Below are 18,937 nucleotides of genomic sequence, written 5' to 3' on the forward strand. Positions count from 1 at the left end.
GTAGTGGAATTAAACGAGAATCTCTGTTGAATATAGTTCAGGCTTGAATTGAATAACGAAACAGGTTTCTAATAAAACTAAAGTGTAATGTTCAAAAAAGTTTTTTCAATTCATATCAGAAGAGGGTCTCTTTCAGTGGTGTAATGTGCAACAACTATTTAATGCAAACACAACAATATATTCAAGCCAGATGATTCTTTTGCCACCAGGATATGGAAATACATGATAAATCTGGATCCTGCATAAATAACACAAAGCAGTCCATAGCTGTTCTGAAGGTCTCCAGAAATCTTTCTTTAAAATAGGCTGCCCCCTTTTGGTGATTACGAACCTTGCATACAATCTGCCCAGCGCACAATTGAGTCTACACTTTCACAGCAGAATTATTGTCTTATCCCTGGTTATTTATTTTGCATCACATTACAGACCATGAGCCCCAAAGCAATATATTTGGAACTATAGTAAATTTATTGGATATATCCATATTCTGGTGGTTAGACGTGTATGGTTGTGCATCTCTCTGTATACTGGGCACACTACTGTTTAGCCTTCATTTCTGTGTACTTAAATCCATCCCTATGTCGCACAAAAACTTCTGTCCTGGATTTGTTCAGGCCTGAAAATGAAGGTCGACTCTCTACTTTCAAGGATGAAAATGTTCAAACTTATTTGGGTCTTTTTGTAAGAGTACTCTGATATACTTTGCACTCCCTCTCACTGCACCATTGTGTCCTTCCGCGCAGTAGCATTCATAGACAACTTATTTTCCCTGAGTGAAACGTATAACCCTTTGTTAGTGAAGACTCCTTCAAATGCGCATCCTATGAATTAATCGCGTTGCTTACAAGGGTATTAGTACAAGTTTCTTTACATTTCGCCATAATGGCGATGTTGGGATCTACTTTCGCCAAAGAAATGAGTTCCACCCACTTCGCCATTTCACGTCCCAGAGTGGCTTTGTTCCTTCAGAGACCGGCTTTGATCCACATTACGACAACCACCAAAAAAACACAGTTGGCTTTTGTGCGTTTTAAAGCTAGATGATTCATCACCGCCAAGCTAAATATTAAGATCTACCAGCTAAGCATTTAGAGCTGTATAAGGTGTAGAAAAAAAATCAGGTGAGCTGCGTCGCCCGCTTAGTAGCGTTTTTCTGGCCGACTAAAGACGACGAGTCGTCGTACATTTTTCTCTGAAACGGTCACCTGCAGGAAGACACATTGACGACCACCGTGCAAGACCCGAAGACCGAGGAGATGGCGAGCTCAGTGGGAAACGTGGCTGACAGCACAGGTTGGTTTGCTCTGTTTGTCTGATGCTAGCTGTAGCTAGTAGCCTCGTGTAGCTACCTGCTAAGACGGCCGTGCTAACGGCGCAGAGGGGACCGGGCTGCTGGTTACCGAGCAAGGACGATTGGAGTCAATGAAGTCAATGAAACAAAACATTTCAACACAACGAATTTGGTAATGTAGATGTAGTGTACCTCCCCTGTCACATTTGTTTATTTTGAGAAAGCGGTAGAGACTAGTCAATGCAAACGTATGTTAGCATCTTCCGTTGAAGCTAGCTTTATCATCTAACGGTTGAATATCTTGCAACATTTCATGAACTGTTATTCGATGTGACTATGGCAAGTGTGCAAGCACTGTATCAACGTTAATGTTAAGCTTTTCACAGGCGTGTAATGTTTTCATAATGGGGATATCCGTAAAGAAATGACTTGATGGCTAATGCGTAGCCCCGACGACATCCACATATCTCTTCACTTCACATTACACACTAGAAAATGGCTTCCTCTGGTAAAATGCCTCTCGCCATCGACGCCATTGGTTCCGGTGATGACTATGAGCTATCGCCGGTGGTGGACACCGACAGGGCCGTGTGCGCATCACGTTTGGCTCAGGTGCCCAAGGTTAATGGCAACGCGTGTTTTGTACAACAATGCTGAAGAGATCGCCCAGCTGTGATCAGGACTGATTTCTGATTTTGGTCCTTCACTGCATTTTAGTTAATTCTTCCTCCATGGGTAGGTCTTGCTTCTTGTCATTGAATTCATCTCTCCTCTGCACATACAAGCGTTATGACGTAATTATAATGACTGGATGCACCTGATCTGCTGGACCATAGTGTATGATCTGGCATACTGGCTTTTATTTGTAGGTGTGTGTCGACTCATTTTATGAAAGTTGGAATGTCCCCAAACCATTACACCTCCTCCACCCTTTTGTACACCATGCATGATATGTCTTTGGCTTCATGCTGTTTATGCCACACCTTGAATGGGGTGAGCACAAGTGACACTGGAGATCTGTGTATTGACAGCTTTTTGATATCATGAAATTGGTAGATCTTGTTAGATGTGACATATTACTTAGGTAAAGTAAAAAAAGAAAACAAAAAAAAAACTAATCATTATCATATCTTAATCACAAAAGCTTTTGAAGTAACAATTTGTTTTTTGTTTTTTTTTTAATCCAGATGTCAAATTTCAGAAATAAAAAGAAAATATCAAATTTCCATGTGCCACTTGATCTCAGACATCCCTTGAGTTTACCCATTGCCTTGTTTTCTGTTTAGGTTAGGTAATTGCTAGTAATTTTTTGCAATTTGAAGCATTATCTTCATCTCTTTATTTATTTTCTGTTTTCATTTGTCTGCTTTAATTTCTTCCATCACTTCTAACATGTTGTTTCCCCCCCTCCCTCCTTGGGCTGTGTTGGTGCTCCAGAACCGACAAAACGTATGCTTTCCTTCCAAGGGTTGGCTGAGCTGGCGCACCGAGAATATCAGTCAGGGGACTTTGAGGCTGCTGAACGCCACTGCATGCAGCTGTGGAGGCAGGAGCCTGATAACACAGGTGTCCTGCTGCTCCTGTCCTCCATCCACTTCCAGTGCCGCAGACTTGACAGGTGAGAGGTGTGTGTGTGTGTGTGTGTGTGTGGGGACTGACTCAGAAGTTTGTGCTGTGGAAATGGCAGTGGTCTTCTGTAACTTCCAAATCTTACAGCTGGTCTTGTAGAGTGATATGCACAACTTGAGCTCTCTGTGAATTTGGTTGCTTGGTATGGCATGGTCTCACAATGTTGCCTCAATTCTAACACTGTTTAACTGGTGGGCATACTTTTGCAGGTGCCATGGTGAAGGTTTCAGGTGTCCGAAGTTTCAAGTTGACACGTTTTGTCTCATTTATTGTCAAATAGGGCTGCAGTGATTAGTCGGCAAAATCGAGTACTTCGACTGTAAAAATTAATTGACAAGCAGTTTTAGCATTGATTTGTAATTCCATTGCATCACAATCACATTGGCTCATTTTCACTCACTTTTCAAACAAAGGTTAATTTGACGCATATTGATAGCATCTTTATTAGTTTGTACTTACGGACACTAAACTGATACATTTCTAAGTTTTGATGTTGGTAAGATGTGGGTTTTTGTTTTTTTGTTTTTATTTTCTGTGTGTGAGAGAGATATCTGTTGGTCTTTCCAACATTACTGACTTACTCAAAGTTTAACAGTCTACCCTTGTATTGTAAAACAGATACTCACTGCTGGTGCTTTGGTGCTGCCTCTATATAAAGCATTTCGAAAACAATGCCAGCCACTCCCGTCAGCATTGTAACCATTCTGGACACATTCTGGTCCTACAGGTCTGCTCACTTCAGCACCTTGGCCATCAAACAGAACCCGATGCTGGCTGAGGCTTACTCCAACCTGGGGAACGTGTACAAGGAGCGTGGACAACTGCAGGAAGCCATAGAACATTATCGCCATGCTTTGAGGCTCAAACCAGATTTTATTGATGGATACATCAACCTGGCAGCAGCTCTGGTTGCTGCAGGGGACATGGAGGGAGCAGTTCAGGCTTATGTGTCTGCATTACAGTATAATCCTGTAAGTGACATGCAACAATTTAAAATTAAAATCAAATAGAAATTCAAGCATATTTTGAATCATGAAGTTGATTTGAGGTTCATTGTAGCCATCCATTTTCCCACCACAGGATCTTTATTGTGTGCGTAGTGACTTGGGCAACTTGCTGAAAGCCCTTGGGCGTTTGGAAGAGGCCAAGGTATGTTACAGAGGGTTGGCATTTGAATGGATGTGTGTTTTGCTTTTTTTTTTTTTTTTTTTTTTTTTTTTTTTTCCTTTGTAAATTTTTTTGTTTCTAGTCTATACATTTTTGTTTGTAGTGTTTCCCGCAAAGGCCATAGAAATTGTCCCTTTTTTCATTTTGATATTTTTATTCCACATGGAGTTTTCTCCCTTCAAACCCAATGGCAAAAAGGACAGAAAATAGTAGCCTTTTCACATTACCGAGTTACATCGAGTTTCCACTCCAAATCTTAAACCTCTGGGAATATTGGACCTGCAGTGACATCCATATGAGGAAACAAACTTTTATTTATTTATTTTTTTAATTTATTTTTTTTCCCGGTAGTACACACGCATTGTTTTGATTACTTTTTAGGCAGGTTCATCCATTTTGTTTTTCAGTATAAAATTTGTCCCCTCTCTGTATCACTTTTAGCCTAAACGTCCTTTGCTTACCCCGACCTTTTACCAAAGGTCAGCCCCTCCCCGAACAGGAAGAAAGGCTGGAGCATTTAAGTTGACACTGGATCTATATAGTGATCTTTTAAACCTCAGCCCATGACTTTTCATGTAGTTGATTTTGGAGGGAAAATGCTGGCTCGGTCTTTGAGGAATACGTGAACTGATGAGAAGCTAGTTTAATTTTGCAGTGCAAAAGATAAGATGGTTTCTAACCTAACCACTCTACTCCAGTATTGTTTGCCAAGTGTTTGATATCAGTTTGCTGTCAGTTCTGCTACTGACAGTATGGGTTTCTCCCCCCCCCCCCCCCCCACTCCCTTAAGTGTTACACTTGTATTTGTCACCTTAAATCTTGTCTGCATTACAGGGGGCTCCCTGGGTTGGGCCAAATCTGGAGATGTGGAGTTGTCCCACAGGTTACAGGCCATCTTATTTCATGCTAGAGGGGGGTAAAGGAGTGGGGAGGAGCTTCAGGGACTCACAAGTTCTCCTGCTCTGTCGCTCCACCCCCCGCGCGCTTGCTGAGGATTGGTGGAGTGCGCGCATAGAGCTGTCTTCCTGACCTTAAGATATGCTTTACTAGTGCTTCTGCACATGTGCATTAGCATTTGTTTATTTATTTATATATATATATATATATATATATATATATATATATATATAAACAAACTCTATATAACTCTAGTTAGAAATGAAAATTTTACTCGGTTGGTTATCAGTTGTGATATCCACTGATTTTGAGTATCATGGGAAAGTGTGGGTTTGACAGAGCTAACATGGCTTAAATGGCCCAAGCAGCGTCAGGCAGACAGCTCACAATCTGTACTTCACCACCCGCGTCAGATGCTGGGTTAGAAAGACAGAAGCACGCGCAGCAACAGCGATGACTTCTTTATTTCAGAACTGTGGAGGCTTCTAGATACAGACAATTAAACCACAGATTTTTCTCCCCACCCCATTGGCCAGGATTCAAGAAAGCATGCCAGGATAAAGATCAAAGTTTGAAAAATTTTCATAGAAATGCTAAAAGAATAAACTAAAAGCAATGATGGATATCTTTTCCCTTTTCCTTCAAATATGTAATAATATTCCCAGAGAAATGGGATCAGTTCATTTGGGCAAGATCAAGCCAGTAACTGCCCTCCTTTAGTTTGACATGCAAACTGAATTGATGGATTGCTGGAAGACTAACTATAATTTATTGATAAACTGAACACATCAAAGCCTTTCTTCCCTCCCTATTACCCTTAAAGCATACCTTTTTGTTTTCTTTGAAATGAAACATTCATTGCATGAATGAAAACCAATACTAGCCTGTTTTTTGTTTGTTGTGATTTGGAAGAGCCTGTTTTATTTCCATATATGAAAAAAGAATGTATTGTTTGAGAACTTTTACTAACGATCTTGTTTTCTGATTTTGTCTCTTTTGGTTTTTCCACAACTGATATTGTTATTTAGAAGGTTTCAGGTGGGTGACACTATTCCTGCGTAGGTGCCTGGCGGAAAGGAACACTAGGGCAGCCTCAGTCCTCTCCTCTTCTTCCAGCCAGCTGCGGCCGCCACTCTGACAAAGTCCAAAAATATGGTAACGGGTTTGTAACTGCCAACAAAAGAAAAACAACCTCACTTTATGCTTAAGCTCCTCTGTCTTGTGGCTTCCTTTGAAGAGTAAAAGAGAAAAAAAAGTAACAGAAAATTTCTTAAAATTTGCTATACTAATTACCCAGTCCTATATTATGTAAAAAGAAACTTGGATATGGAAGCAATAATCAAGAAAAACAAGTAAGAACCCTCTAACTCTTACATGTTGGTTATTTTTCCTATTTTGTTTTGTTTTTTCCTTCTTTATTTGGAGTTGCAGCATTCTGATGATGATGCAGATAGTGCGCTGTGAGTCTGCAGTAGCGCAGGGGCTGCGCAGCGATACCCTCCAAGCAACCTAAAAGGCGGAACGCGCAAGCATGCAACCCCCACCCCCTCACTCCCTTTGGCCTGTTGGTTGTCGACCTCTCCCCACTCATAACCATCCTCGCTCCCAAATGCTCCCAAATCTCAGACCAAATTGGCTCCTCAAAATGCTTACTTTATATTATTGCTATTATTTCTAATTCATAGACAAACTAGTGGTAATTTGATTTTTATTTCCAAATGCCCCACATTTTAACATTGCACTGCAGCTACTGGTTTGTTGCTCATCCCCTCAACCCCACTTATTCTGAGATGCTTCATGGGAGCTGAGTGTGTGCCAGTCTGGTGTTGCAGGTGTTCTGCCAGGGGTTGTTGGTCTGCAGCTCTCTTACCTGGCCATTCAGCGAGCGCAGCGGCGAAGTGCAATGACCTTTGCCAGGAGCAAGGTCACGCAAGCGGCATAAAATGGTGAATTGTGGTGATCGTGGCAATAGACACACACCGCGCTTGCGTTTGTTGCGCATGCATTACAGGGACCATCACCTGCATGAACTGTCTCGCATCCCAGGTTGTGAGATGATATGCCCATATGAAGTATACAGCAATTGATAAAATGTACAAAAAAAATTAAGCTTAATTGATGACTTTGATTTCTAAATAATCAATGTTGATTTGAATTTTAGTAGAGAGCAATGTAACAGATTATTCGTGTGTACATGGGCACCACAAGATTTGGTGAGTGTGTGGCCATAACTGCAGGATGAGGGCGTATGTGTGGGTGTTGGTTGGATTTGCGCAGCGTAGGAAAAAGCAATGCAGCTTAGCGCGGCAGACTTGTGCGCATGCGAGCCCATGCTGTAGACTCACTTTTTGCCATCACGGAGAACAGTCACTAATTTTACTTTCTCTGCCCCTTTTTGTTTTTTCTTACTTTTATTCTCAATCTTCTATTTGTTTTTATTTTACAATCCCTTGTCCTCCCTTCTACAAACTACTTTTCCCGCTCTACCTCTACCTCTACTCCTCCTTTCCTATGTTTTTTCAATTTAAACCCACTAAAGGCTTGTTACCTGAAAGCCATTGAGACTCAACCGAACTTTGCAGTAGCTTGGAGCAACCTGGGCTGTGTGTTCAATGCCCAGGGAGAAATATGGCTGGCCATACACCATTTTGAAAAGGTCAGTTACATTGATTTTAAGTCTTTTTTTTTTTTCTTTTTTTTCCCCCTTCTTAATATATTATTGTGCTGTTCCATGTTTTTAAGCTTGGTTTCAATTTTTAGGCAGTGACTCTGGACCCAAATTTCCTTGATGCTTACATCAATTTAGGAAATGTTTTGAAGGAAGCGAGAATCTTTGACAGGCAAGTAAAAATCATGACATGGAAAATGTGATATACCCACTTCCCCTTTTTTGACAGGTTATGCAAAAAGGTGACAACAATTTTAAACCTTTGCAAAAGATTGATTTTGAGTTCTTATTCATACTTTGTTTCCAGAGCTGTGGCTGGATATCTGAGAGCCTTGAGTCTGAGCCCCAACCATGCAGTTGTCCATGGAAACCTGGCCTGTGTCTATTATGAGCAAGGTCTCATTGACCTGGCTATTGACACCTACCGTCGTGCTATTGAATTGCAGCCGCACTTCCCAGATGCCTACTGCAATTTGGCAAATGCCCTAAAAGAGAAAGGAAATGTAAGACACTTCTTGGTATTTTCCCCTTTCTAGACTCTTACTTTTTTAATATCTTAAATAGTTTTCAGATTTCTTTAAGTCAGTATTTACTTAATTTCATCTGTAAAATGCTATCGGGATTTCCAGGTATCTGAAGCTGAAGAGTGCTACAACACAGCTCTGCGTTTGTGTCCAACCCATGCTGATTCTCTTAACAACTTGGCCAACATCAAGCGTGAGCAGGGCAATATTGAGGAGGCAGTTCAGCTCTACAGGAAAGCCCTAGAAGTGAGTATAGAATTTTACGTTTGCCTGGGGACTATTGTTGTAAATGTGAGCATGGTATTTCTTTGCTGTTCTTCAGTGGACCCCTTGTTTTTCCTCAGGTGTTCCCTGAGTTTGCAGCAGCCCACTCTAACCTGGCCAGTGTCCTGCAGCAACAGGGTAAACTCCAAGAGGCCCTCATGCACTATAAGGAGGCAATCAGGTTTGTAAATGCTACAGGTACCTGCTGTCATAGTTTGCGTTAAAGTGGTGCAATACCATGATGGTTCATACAAAAAAATTGAGATTGTAGTATATGTGATGATTTTTAACATGTCGTGGAAGTGGTGGGATTTCTTTAATCAATGTTTTTTGTTTTTTTTTTCTTATTCTTTTCTGATTTTTAGAATTAGCCCCACATTTGCTGATGCTTATTCAAACATGGGTAACACACTGAAGGAAATGCAGGATGTACAAGGAGCACTTCAATGCTACACCCGTGCCATCCAGATCAACCCCGCCTTTGCTGATGCTCACAGCAATTTGGCCTCTATCCATAAGGTGGAAATAATTCTTGTTTTTACAATTTAATAAAATTTTACAACCTGTAAGAATGTATTATGCCCGTTTTGTGGGGGTTTGTTTGTTTTTTGAAATGAAATACTTGAAATATGCAATTAATGGAATCTGCTATTACATTAATAAGTTTAATTTGTTTCAGACATAAAAAAATGCAATATTGGTATTTCATGACTTTAAGCATATTAATTTGTGTTGTGATGGTTCTCTTCTAATAGGATTCTGGAAACATCCCAGAGGCCATTGCATCTTACCGCACAGCCTTGAAACTCAAGCCAGACTTCCCTGATGCTTACTGCAACTTGGCCCATTGCTTGCAGGTTCATAGATACATATTTTTGCCAATTACTTAAATTCAATACAATAAATTTGTTGCTGCTGAATGGGAAGTACTTCTGCTAACCTCTGTTAGTGTTATTGTGTTTATAGATTGTGTGTGACTGGACAGACTATGAAGAGCGAATGAAGAAGCTTGTGAGCATCGTGGCTGACCAGTTGGACAAGAACCGTTTGCCTTCAGTACACCCACACCACAGCATGCTGTACCCACTCTCTCACGGCTTCCGCAAGGCCATTGCTGAGCGCCATGGGAACCTTTGCCTGGACAAGGTACTCGCACTGATCAAAGCAAGTAAACTTAAATTTATTTTTTGTGGGGTATATAAGGTGACTGGTGATGGCAATGGCTGCCTGCTGGGATATGGGGAAGGTAAGGGCCAGAAACTGGATATGTTCAAGTTTGTAGAAAATTAGCAAAGTTGGTGGTGAATGGGTTGCTTGCAGGGACCTGGTGGATTTTGTGAAGTTAGAAATTTTTGATTTGTCGTTTTTTGATACAGCATTAGTCACTGTAATTTAGTCAAACTAGCAACTAGGTGTGTTCTTACACTGTCGCTTATTTCACAGATCAATGCACTGCACAAACCTGCTTATGAACATCCAAAGGATCTGAAAGCCAGCAGTGGACGTCTCCGTATTGGTTATGTCAGCTCTGACTTTGGCAATCACCCAACTTCCCACCTGATGCAGTCCATTCCTGGAATGCACAATCCTGAGAAATTTGAGGTAGGTGATCTTCATTGGAATATTAATTCTGGAAGTTTTAGGCAAATCTCAAAAAAATATAGAATAGTTATACCTATTGCTAGTTTGCATATTTGTTAATGTACAAGCCAAAATTCTTTCCATTAGGTGTTCTGCTATGCACTCAGTCCTGATGATAGTACCAACTTCCGTGTGAAAGTGGTAGCTGAGGCTCACCATTTCACAGACCTTTCACAGGTAACTGGTACAACCTGGAGTTGCTTCTTAATTATCAGTATTAGTATTTCATGGATATGTATTTTGACAAAAATAACTTGCAAGTCAAGTGTTTTTGCTGAAACTGGTACCTTTCTCATCCAGATCCCTTGCAATGGCAAGGCAGCTGATCGTATTCAGCAAGATGGAATTCACATTTTAGTCAACATGAATGGATACACCAAGGGAGCTCGAAATGAACTGTTTGCCCTCCGCCCAGCCCCCATTCAGGTAAATTCACTCAGCATGAATTTTGATTGACCCAAAGTTGTATTCTTAGAATAGTTCTAAGATCCAATCATTCATTTCCCGAGGGAAATGAATGATTGCTGATCTGAAAGCAGTAATGCAGCGCTTTTTCTGTTCAACAGGCAATGTGGCTGGGTTATCCAGGAACCAGTGGAGCTCCTTTCATGGACTACATCATCACTGATAAAGAGACATCACCTATGGAGGTGGCTGAGCAGTATTCAGAGAAACTTGCCTACATGCCAAATACTTTCTTCATTGGAGACCATGCCAATATGTTCCCTCACCTCAAGGTCTGTTTTTACCCACATTCCTGTCCATTCTTTGCATAGGAAAGTACTTCAAAAATTGGTGCATTTAGAGTTTGTCTCTTTTTGGTTCACAGAAAAAGGCAGTGATTGATTTCAAGTCTAATGGGCACATCTTTGATAACCGCATTGTTCTTAACGGTATTGACCTGAAGGCGTTCTTGGACAGTTTGCCAGATGTCAAAGTGATAAAGGTTAGTTAAGGAAAAAATATTGCTTTAATGTGTTTAACTGTCAAACTCAAATGATAGTATAACTTGCAGGTTGGAGACAACAGTCAAACTGTTAGATGGTAATATTCTGCTTTAGATTAAAATATATTGGGAACATGGCAGACAAATACACCATTTTGAACGCACCATTTGCTCTGTGTGATCAGATGAAGTGTGACAACAACCAGGAGGCTGCTGGGGACACAAATGGAGCGCTATCCATGCCTGTTATTCCCATGAACACAGCAGCTGAAGCAATCATCAACATGATTAATCAAGGACAAATCCAGGTCACAATCAACAGCTTCACTGTCAGCAATGGCCTGGCAACCACACAGGTATGTCTTAGATAAGTTTCAACATAAATGCAAATAAGATTATCTAGAATTTGGTCCAATGTGCCTACAAATGTTGAAACAAAAAACAAGAGTAGCAATTTATTTTAGCTTGCTGCTTTTCCAGATCTTTTCAGCAGATGAGGTTGTAGTCTCTCAGAATCTGTCCGTACAGGTATGGTGTTTCATGAAAGTAAGGTGGTAGCACAGAGGGTTGGTGAGGGTAAATGGTGACACAATTGATTGGGTTTAAAATTTACCTTCATATCTTGGCAGCATATTACTGTACCAGTGTGAAGGATTTAAATACATTTAATCATATACATTTTCCAGTTTTCATAAGGTCATAAGAGGTATCGGTTGCAATCCTACACACTGGTCCTTTGAAAGCAGCTGGTTTAAATAATGAAAGGTCATTCACACAAGGATTGAGGTCACTTCATCATCCAACACTGTCTTCTACCTTGTTTTAGATCAATAACAAAGCTGCCACTGGGGAGGAGGTGCCACGCACAATTGTCGTTACAACCCGCTCCCAATATGGTCTTCCAGAGGACTCCATCGTCTATTGCAACTTCAACCAGCTCTACAAGATTGACCCTCCAACTCTTCAAATGTGGGCCAATGTAAGTTCAAAAGTATTGCTCATAAAAACTATTGACTTTGAAATTAACACTTTATTCCCTAGGTTAGTCTGAAACACTTTAAGAAAAACTCCCTGCTTTGCAGATCCTGAAGCGTGTGCCAAATAGTGTTTTGTGGCTTCTTCGCTTCCCTGCCGTGGGCGAGCCCAACATTCAGCAGTACGCTCAGAACATGGGTCTACCTGCCTCTCGCATCATCTTTTCTCCAGTAGCACCAAAGGAAGAGCATGTGAGAAGGGGCCAGCTGGCTGATGTATGCTTAGACACTCCTCTGTGCAATGGTCACACCACAGGCATGGATGTTCTCTGGGCTGGAACACCCATGGTCACTATGCCAGGTGAGGACATTTGCAGTTATGTAATATGCGTAAAACACTACATTACAAATGAGTTTTCTAAATTCTTTGAGAGTTGTCCCAAGGATAATGGATACTTTTTCCAAAGTTGCTTTCTAATTCTGAAACCTTCTTTTGTCAAGGTGAGACCCTTGCCTCTCGTGTGGCTGCCTCACAACTCAACTGCCTGGGCTGCCCTGAGCTAATAGCCCAGAGTCGTAAGGATTACGAGGACATAGCGGTTAAACTGGGCTCTGACATGGAATAGTAAGTAGATGCCCATCACACTTAAATCCAGAAAGAAGCATTTTCTGTCTTCTAAAATGTGCTTTGACTGTGTCTACAGTTTGAAGATGGTCAGAGCACGAGTTTGGAAGCAGCGAATTTGCAGCCCTCTTTTCAACACCAAACAGTACACAATGGACCTGGAGAGGCTCTATCTGCAAATGTGGGAGCACCATAGCAATGGCAGCAAGCCAGAACACCTGGTCAAATTCCAGACAGTAGAGAACAGTGAGAATGCCTGAAGCTGGAAGCACTCAGATTTCCTCTCCCCCACACCCCAGCCACGTGCAGTCCCCTCCCCACTATCTTTTTATCAAACCCCTAGCTTGAATGCTCAGTTTCCACTCCAGCCCCTCTCCCTGAATGATCGTCTCCATCTCACCATTTAATAGTAATGGGACTCTTACATGTGAAGGAGCCTACAGGTGTAAACATTTTCCCCCATCCCGCTCCACATTTGTCACACATCTGCATTTCCTGAGCCAGATAGAGCCTGTTGCTTCCAGGCGCTTTGTCTGAGACTTTTATCCTTAAACACAGTATATTTGGTCAGCATGAGAGGATTGTGAATGCCCTACTATCCCTTCAGTACTTGGATCAGTGGATGTTTTTTTTTTCCCTCTTTTTCCTTGTCAGTGTGCATACAGGACTAATTGCAGCTTGTGGAGAGAATGTCCAGCCATTATTACTTGTTGATCTATTTATAAATGGATAAAGAGTGTTGTTTTAAATGGGCAATGTTGCACCATAAACATTGTGACTCTGACTCAAATTTCTTCAGCTTTAACATGCAATTGTAAAACATAGATTGCAAGTGCTCTTTAGTTTGTCTCAAGGGGTTATTAAATGACTACAATTAGTAGATGTGCAAGTTATGAGAAATGTGGTCTAGATAAAGACTTCCCTCAATTAACACCAACTTTTTACACATTCTTGCCAATCAAGAAATATGTTCAGTAGCTGTTGTCCTGTTTGATGTCACACTGCAGTGTAAAATAATAGGGCGAAGCTGGAGAAAGGAGTCTCAAGCAATTGGAAAGGGCCTAAATTTCAGTTCAGATGTCAGCTGTTCACAAATTGATCTCGTTTTTCTTTTAATCACACAAGGAACGGCCTAGGTAAGTATTTTCTAAGCAGTTTTTGTTTTTGTATTGTCTGTTAATTGTATGCTGTCAATGATGCCACAAGGCTCTAAATATAATTAAAAAAATAAAGATGGCTGAACTGTGTTTTGTTCCTCTTGACTCAGTCATTAGAACACTATAAAATCTAGTCCTGGTTTTGAGATCTAGTTTGGGATAACTATCAGGGAATTGGGGTAAATGTAAAGGCTGTACTGTTTTTAGTCTGGTTTATATGGACATAATGTTTTATGCCTAAACCTTTCAGTCTTCATGTTGAATTTCAAGAACTACTGTACCACAACTGACTTGGTTGTAGTGATGGGACGTTTGTTTCTTTTTATTGACTCAGCACTTTTAGGGTGCTTTCAGACCTATAGTTTGATTGCTTTGGTCCGCACCAGGCAGAAAAAAAAACTACGTTGGCACGGTTAGCTTTCACATATGCACATTTCTAAAATCAAAATAGACTGCCAAGACAACTTCCTCATAGGGAAAACGCGCCACTTTTAATAAGTTAGCATGAAGCGACAGCTTTGCGTTGCACTCCTAACCCTAACCCCAGGAAATAAAATGAATACTTTTACCCACAATGCATGAAAACTAGAGCGCTTTGGTCCAGTTTGTTTTGGTTGCTTTCACACCAGAGGCACAGCACCAAAGTTAGGGCCAACCTTTCAGGGAGGTCTCGACCCGGGTGATTTGGTGCTCACCAAAGTGCGGTGGATCCATTGACACTGACGCAAACGTACCGAACCAAGGGCTCAAAATCGTTAAGTGCGCCCTAAATGCTGTTGGTGTAAAAGCAACCTTAATATTGTTAAATTGTAAAATTAACAAAAAAGTCATTCGTTCATTGTAACCAATGTGGCGCTGTAGTTGTCGGCTTTCAAACACCGAAGAGCAACATGGTCTGCTTCACTTGGCATATAATACACAAATTTGCTTTTGTTAAACAGTTGAGCACCCTTTTGGGCCCAAGCCTACCGAAGTTGAAATGACTCATTACTTCATTTGCCGGTGTGTCAATCGATTCGGTTCCCCTTTACGCTGATTTACTGCTGAATCGTGCGTAGGTGCTATGTTACCGTGCGTACTTAAAGAAGAAACGTGGTGATACACACCAGGTAATACAACCAAGATATATGATGTAGAATGACCTGATCGTTATGGAGAAATAATCCAGGTAGGGTGAGGATTCTACATCGTGGCCATGTCTGTACGTGTTCCAGTTAAGAATATGGTCATCCTTCCTGGATCTTACAGCCAGTACAGAAATAAAGCCAACGACTTAAATTCCTCTGACGCCCATGTCACTTTCTCCGTGACCTGACTGCAGTTGGAGCCCTCTCCGTCTCTTCCTTTCTGATGGAGCTCCCAAACTCAGCTGTTACTGTCAAAGATAACGTTTTGTGTTGGGCTTTAATAGAAGCTAGGCTAATGGATGTTAGCATTAGAGCTGGCTAGTAAGCTAGTTAGCTTACGTTACAAGCTAACGGCCCTGTTTCTTACCTTGCTCTACGTTTCTCGTCCCAAATTCGCCGTCACCACCTTTTTAAAAAACATTTGTATAGAAAATTTCTCAACCCTTTATTTTCTTATTCTTTCTTTTCCTTTCTGATCACTGGACTGATGCTGACTGGACATTTTCCTACCGAACTTCAGACAACAGACAACAGGCTAGCATACCAACAGTAACCAAGGGGCGGGGCTTAGTGAAGGATCGGTGGGGGGTTACAATTAGGAAGAAAACAAGTTAGAAACTTTTGTAACTCAAATATTACATATTACATCTTAACTATCACTAAAAGAGTTGTATTTCCTCCTCCCATAAACAAGTCAGCTCCGGAGGTGATTCGCTCTTTTACTGGTCTAGTCTGTGGTCGCGTCCTGTCTCGGTCCGTTCCTGGAGGGGTGCCGTCACCCGTCTGGTGTGGTTCGGCCTAGGTCCTGGGGGGGGCGCCGTATCTGCATTAGCCCAGTCCATCACTCGCAACCTGTAGACACGTTCAGGTGCCCACACCGGGAATGGACCTTTACATATATATATATCATACATACATCAACATTACATCATGTATACAGTTACAGTCATTACATTTACATTATGTGTATATATTTACAGTCATTACATCACTTGTTACATTTACATCATTACATCATGACTAAACCCCGGGGTTACATTACATCATACATTCACATCACATACCCATCACGTGACCCATCACATACCCTAGCCGGGAATCGAACTCGCCCCACCTAGGCGAGGGGCGGCAGCGTTACCGCTGCGCCACAGCGCTGCTTGAGTTGCAGCATACATTTGCGCTATTTCGCCATTTCACGTTTACATCACGTGACCTAACCGTGATGACGTAGTACCCAAAGTGAGCTGGGATTGGCTCCAGCAACCCACGTGACCGCTTCTTCTCAGCTCCGAGTCCACGCCTGTTGATTTGTTATAAAAGTAAATAAATACCATGCTTTGTTGCTGAATTTTTGTTGTGTATATGCTACAGTTTAACTGGTTGGTCGAGCAATGACAATTATGTAGACCTATAGCCTATTTTATGAGCACTTCGTGAATTATGAAAAATACGGAATAACGACTCAGAACTTGTGGTGCGCATGCGCGGGGGGAAAAAACGAATCAACCACTGAGATGACTTGTCACTCCAGAGTCATACAAAAAATGAGATCAAAATGAAGGAATCGTTCACGAACGACACATCACGACCTAGTTGGTCAGCTAGAAATTACTACTGAAAAAAACGTAACTATGCCACAAAGGCATGAATGTTTAACCAGATAATAACATTTTATGATCACGGCGCTACAAACTGGCCTACGCTGCCATTACGTCAGCTCGCTGTGATTGGTTAGTTGTCTTGGTGACGACTTCCTGTTAAATTGAACACTAGGTTTGAATTTCTTCTTCGTCGGATTTTCTGCCACCTGACTCTTCTAACTTTAAGGCACTGTTTTTTTAAGTCGTCACATTTTGGCGGATATACAGGATTGAATATTTTGTTGTGATGTAATTTACCCTTCCGGAAAAAAAGGAAAAAACAAAATTTAAGCGCTTGGAGTCCAACGCCAGAGCTAAAAGGCTGATAACGGTAACGCTAGTAGCTCTGTCGGTCGCGTAGCTTTGTTTATGAGTAATAGTAAATGAGGAAATGCTCACGTTATACCAGCCTGCTTTACTTTGTGGTGTTAGTAAGTTAAATGGCTCGTCCTGGTGTGCTGACTGTTTTCACAGGCCAGAGCCAACCATGAACGATGACACCTCCAAACTGTTTGAAAGAGTTGCCAAAAAGATGGGCTGGGCTGTTAAGGAAGGACTGCACAGAGAAGAGAAAGAGGTGGACTGCGTTTTTGACTAATGATGGACAGTGAAGAAAGATAATATTATATAATTATTTCTTTTTCATTGACTGGGAGAAAGAACAATTCACAAATATGTTAAAATACAGCACGAGGAGCGCAAGTCTTTTATTCAGCTGGCAGATGATTAAATTGCAGTTTTAACAGTTTGAAAATTACTTGTTTTAGCTGTTTAAGTAAAAGAAAAATCTCTTTCCATCTTCTTAAATATGAGTTGTTGTTTTTTTTCTTGCATTATTTTCAACTCAATAGACTTGAGTTTTAGACATCTGGTCAGATAAAACCAGTCAGTTAAGTACATTGCCATGGAACAGTTTTTACAGCAATTTTGTTAAGTAAAACCCTAAAAAAATTAAACAGATTTTTAACTATAAAAACCCTATTTAATATTTTAAATGGCTCTGGTTGGAGTTGTAAATCCTCTTCATTGTTTCTAGCTGTTGAAGGTGACTAGCAAATCTCGTCATTTTGCCACAAGTGGTCATCGAGCAATGGATCCAGCATCTTTACTTCTCCAGGCTGAACTCTCTGACAGTGAAGAAGATCCAGAGAAGGAGAACTATTGCTTCCAGGGAAATGATTCCAAAAGCAGGGCTTTGACTGACTCCAGTGACGATGACTTTGACAAGTGTGAGTTGAATTGTATGAATTTTCTGAAATTGCATGAGCCAGTTTGACCAAATGATAATTTTTTATTTCAACATATTTAATCTTAAGTTCTCACAGCAAGGACTAAATCAAAAGCTAATCCAGCCACACCAAAAATGTGTACCTCGGCAAAGAAAGACAGGTATGAAAATGGAGCTCACTGGAAATGTTTTTGTGTCTATAAACTTTGGGGCATGGGAGTTTTCCTCCTCACCTGCGTTTTGCTTTTTAGTTCAAAGGTTCTTGTGGTGAGCTCAGATGATGATGGCAGCTTTGAGACATGTGAGTCGCTGTTTTTCTTTTTGGTGCTGTCATTATTTTAAATACTTGCATATAATACTTAAATTAGTAAGAACTGAGATGACAAGGAAAATGTCTTATTGTGAGATTTGCTATTCATTTAATCTTTTTTCTTATTGCTTCTTAGTTTTGCAACATATGAAAACCCCTAATACTAAGCCTAGGGCAATATCAGAGAGTGGGAGTGAAGACAGGTGAGTTTTTATTTAAATATAAATATAAATATATATATATATATATATATATAAAAAAAATCTGGACTACCTGTGTTTGTCTTTTAAAGCCTTAAAAACTTCATAGTGGATGACTACTCTTCAGACGATGACTTTTCGTTCGTCCTGTTTTTCAGTACCTAAGAAGAGCACTACTCCAGCAGCTCAACGTTCACAGAGGAGACCATTGTCTCAATGGGACTCCCCAGTCTTTATTAGTGACGACGACGATGATAATATTGTGGTCAAGAGCACTTGGAGAACTCGTCATTCGCGACCAAAAGCCCTGCCAGAAGCTCACAAGAATAAGGGTCTGCCGAATGATTAAAAACAAGGATTCACCATCACTGCCTTCACCTCCTTTCCATTCTTCTTTTTTACCTCCTTCCCACGAAACTCCATCTCCCAAGCGTACTTTCTCAGCACCATCTAAGTTGGATGAATTGTCCAGTTCTGAGGAGGAGTTCACATCCCTCCTTGAGAGACTGAAAAAGAAAAAACCCTTAACTAGTACCTCATTCTTACCAAAGAACACCCAAGGTAAGGGCTTAATTTTTATTAAAATGTTTTATCCTTAAACACAGTATATTTGGTCAGCATGAGAGGATTGTGAATGCCCTACTATCCC

At 40.9% G+C, this 18,937-nt stretch overlaps 1 protein-coding gene across 8 annotated transcripts; it reads left to right on the plus strand.

Annotated features, from left to right (window-relative positions):
• Nucleotides 1-943: 943 nt before the first annotated feature.
• On the plus strand, nucleotides 944-13,873 carry ogt.1 (O-linked N-acetylglucosamine (GlcNAc) transferase, tandem duplicate 1). Of its 8 annotated transcripts, none has more exons than XM_029511871.1 (23): nucleotides 944-1,293; nucleotides 2,729-2,909; nucleotides 3,648-3,891; nucleotides 4,001-4,069; nucleotides 7,524-7,640; nucleotides 7,745-7,824; nucleotides 7,960-8,155; nucleotides 8,282-8,422; nucleotides 8,521-8,621; nucleotides 8,806-8,959; nucleotides 9,196-9,297; nucleotides 9,407-9,604; nucleotides 9,884-10,042; nucleotides 10,169-10,258; nucleotides 10,382-10,507; nucleotides 10,648-10,818; nucleotides 10,911-11,027; nucleotides 11,213-11,383; nucleotides 11,508-11,555; nucleotides 11,854-12,006; nucleotides 12,110-12,362; nucleotides 12,503-12,626; nucleotides 12,706-13,873. In XM_029511871.1, exons 1-23 carry the CDS (start codon nucleotides 1,257-1,259, stop codon nucleotides 12,884-12,886), a joined length of 3,213 nt encoding a protein of 1,070 aa, XP_029367731.1. In that variant the 5' UTR covers nucleotides 944-1,256; the 3' UTR covers nucleotides 12,887-13,873. The 8 variants fall into 8 exon arrangements, with proteins under 8 accessions (XP_029367731.1, XP_029367733.1, XP_029367732.1 ...); XM_029511873.1 differs by having other exon boundaries at nucleotides 2,759-2,909; XM_029511872.1 differs by having other exon boundaries at nucleotides 945-1,293; nucleotides 9,407-9,586.
• Nucleotides 13,874-18,937: the final 5,064 nt, after the last annotated feature.

This window comes from Echeneis naucrates, chromosome 10, assembly GCF_900963305.1.
Source record: "Echeneis naucrates chromosome 10, fEcheNa1.1, whole genome shotgun sequence".
In the NCBI taxonomy this organism is placed as follows: domain Eukaryota; kingdom Metazoa; phylum Chordata; class Actinopteri; order Carangiformes; family Echeneidae; genus Echeneis; species Echeneis naucrates.

What these genes read in the sequence shown, in the direction of transcription:
- ogt.1 (XM_029511871.1), top strand. Translation starts at nt 1,257, where the DNA reads ATGGCGAGCTCAGTGGGAAACGTGGCTGACAGCACAG. An exon ending in CTGCATTACAGTATAATCCT is followed by an intron (nt 3,892 to 4,000) that starts GTAAGTGACATG and finishes TTCCCACCACAG; the next exon opens with GATCTTTATTGTGTGCGTAG. An exon ending in ACCCATGGTCACTATGCCAG is followed by an intron (nt 12,363 to 12,502) that starts GTGAGGACATTT and finishes TCTTTTGTCAAG; the next exon opens with GTGAGACCCTTGCCTCTCGT.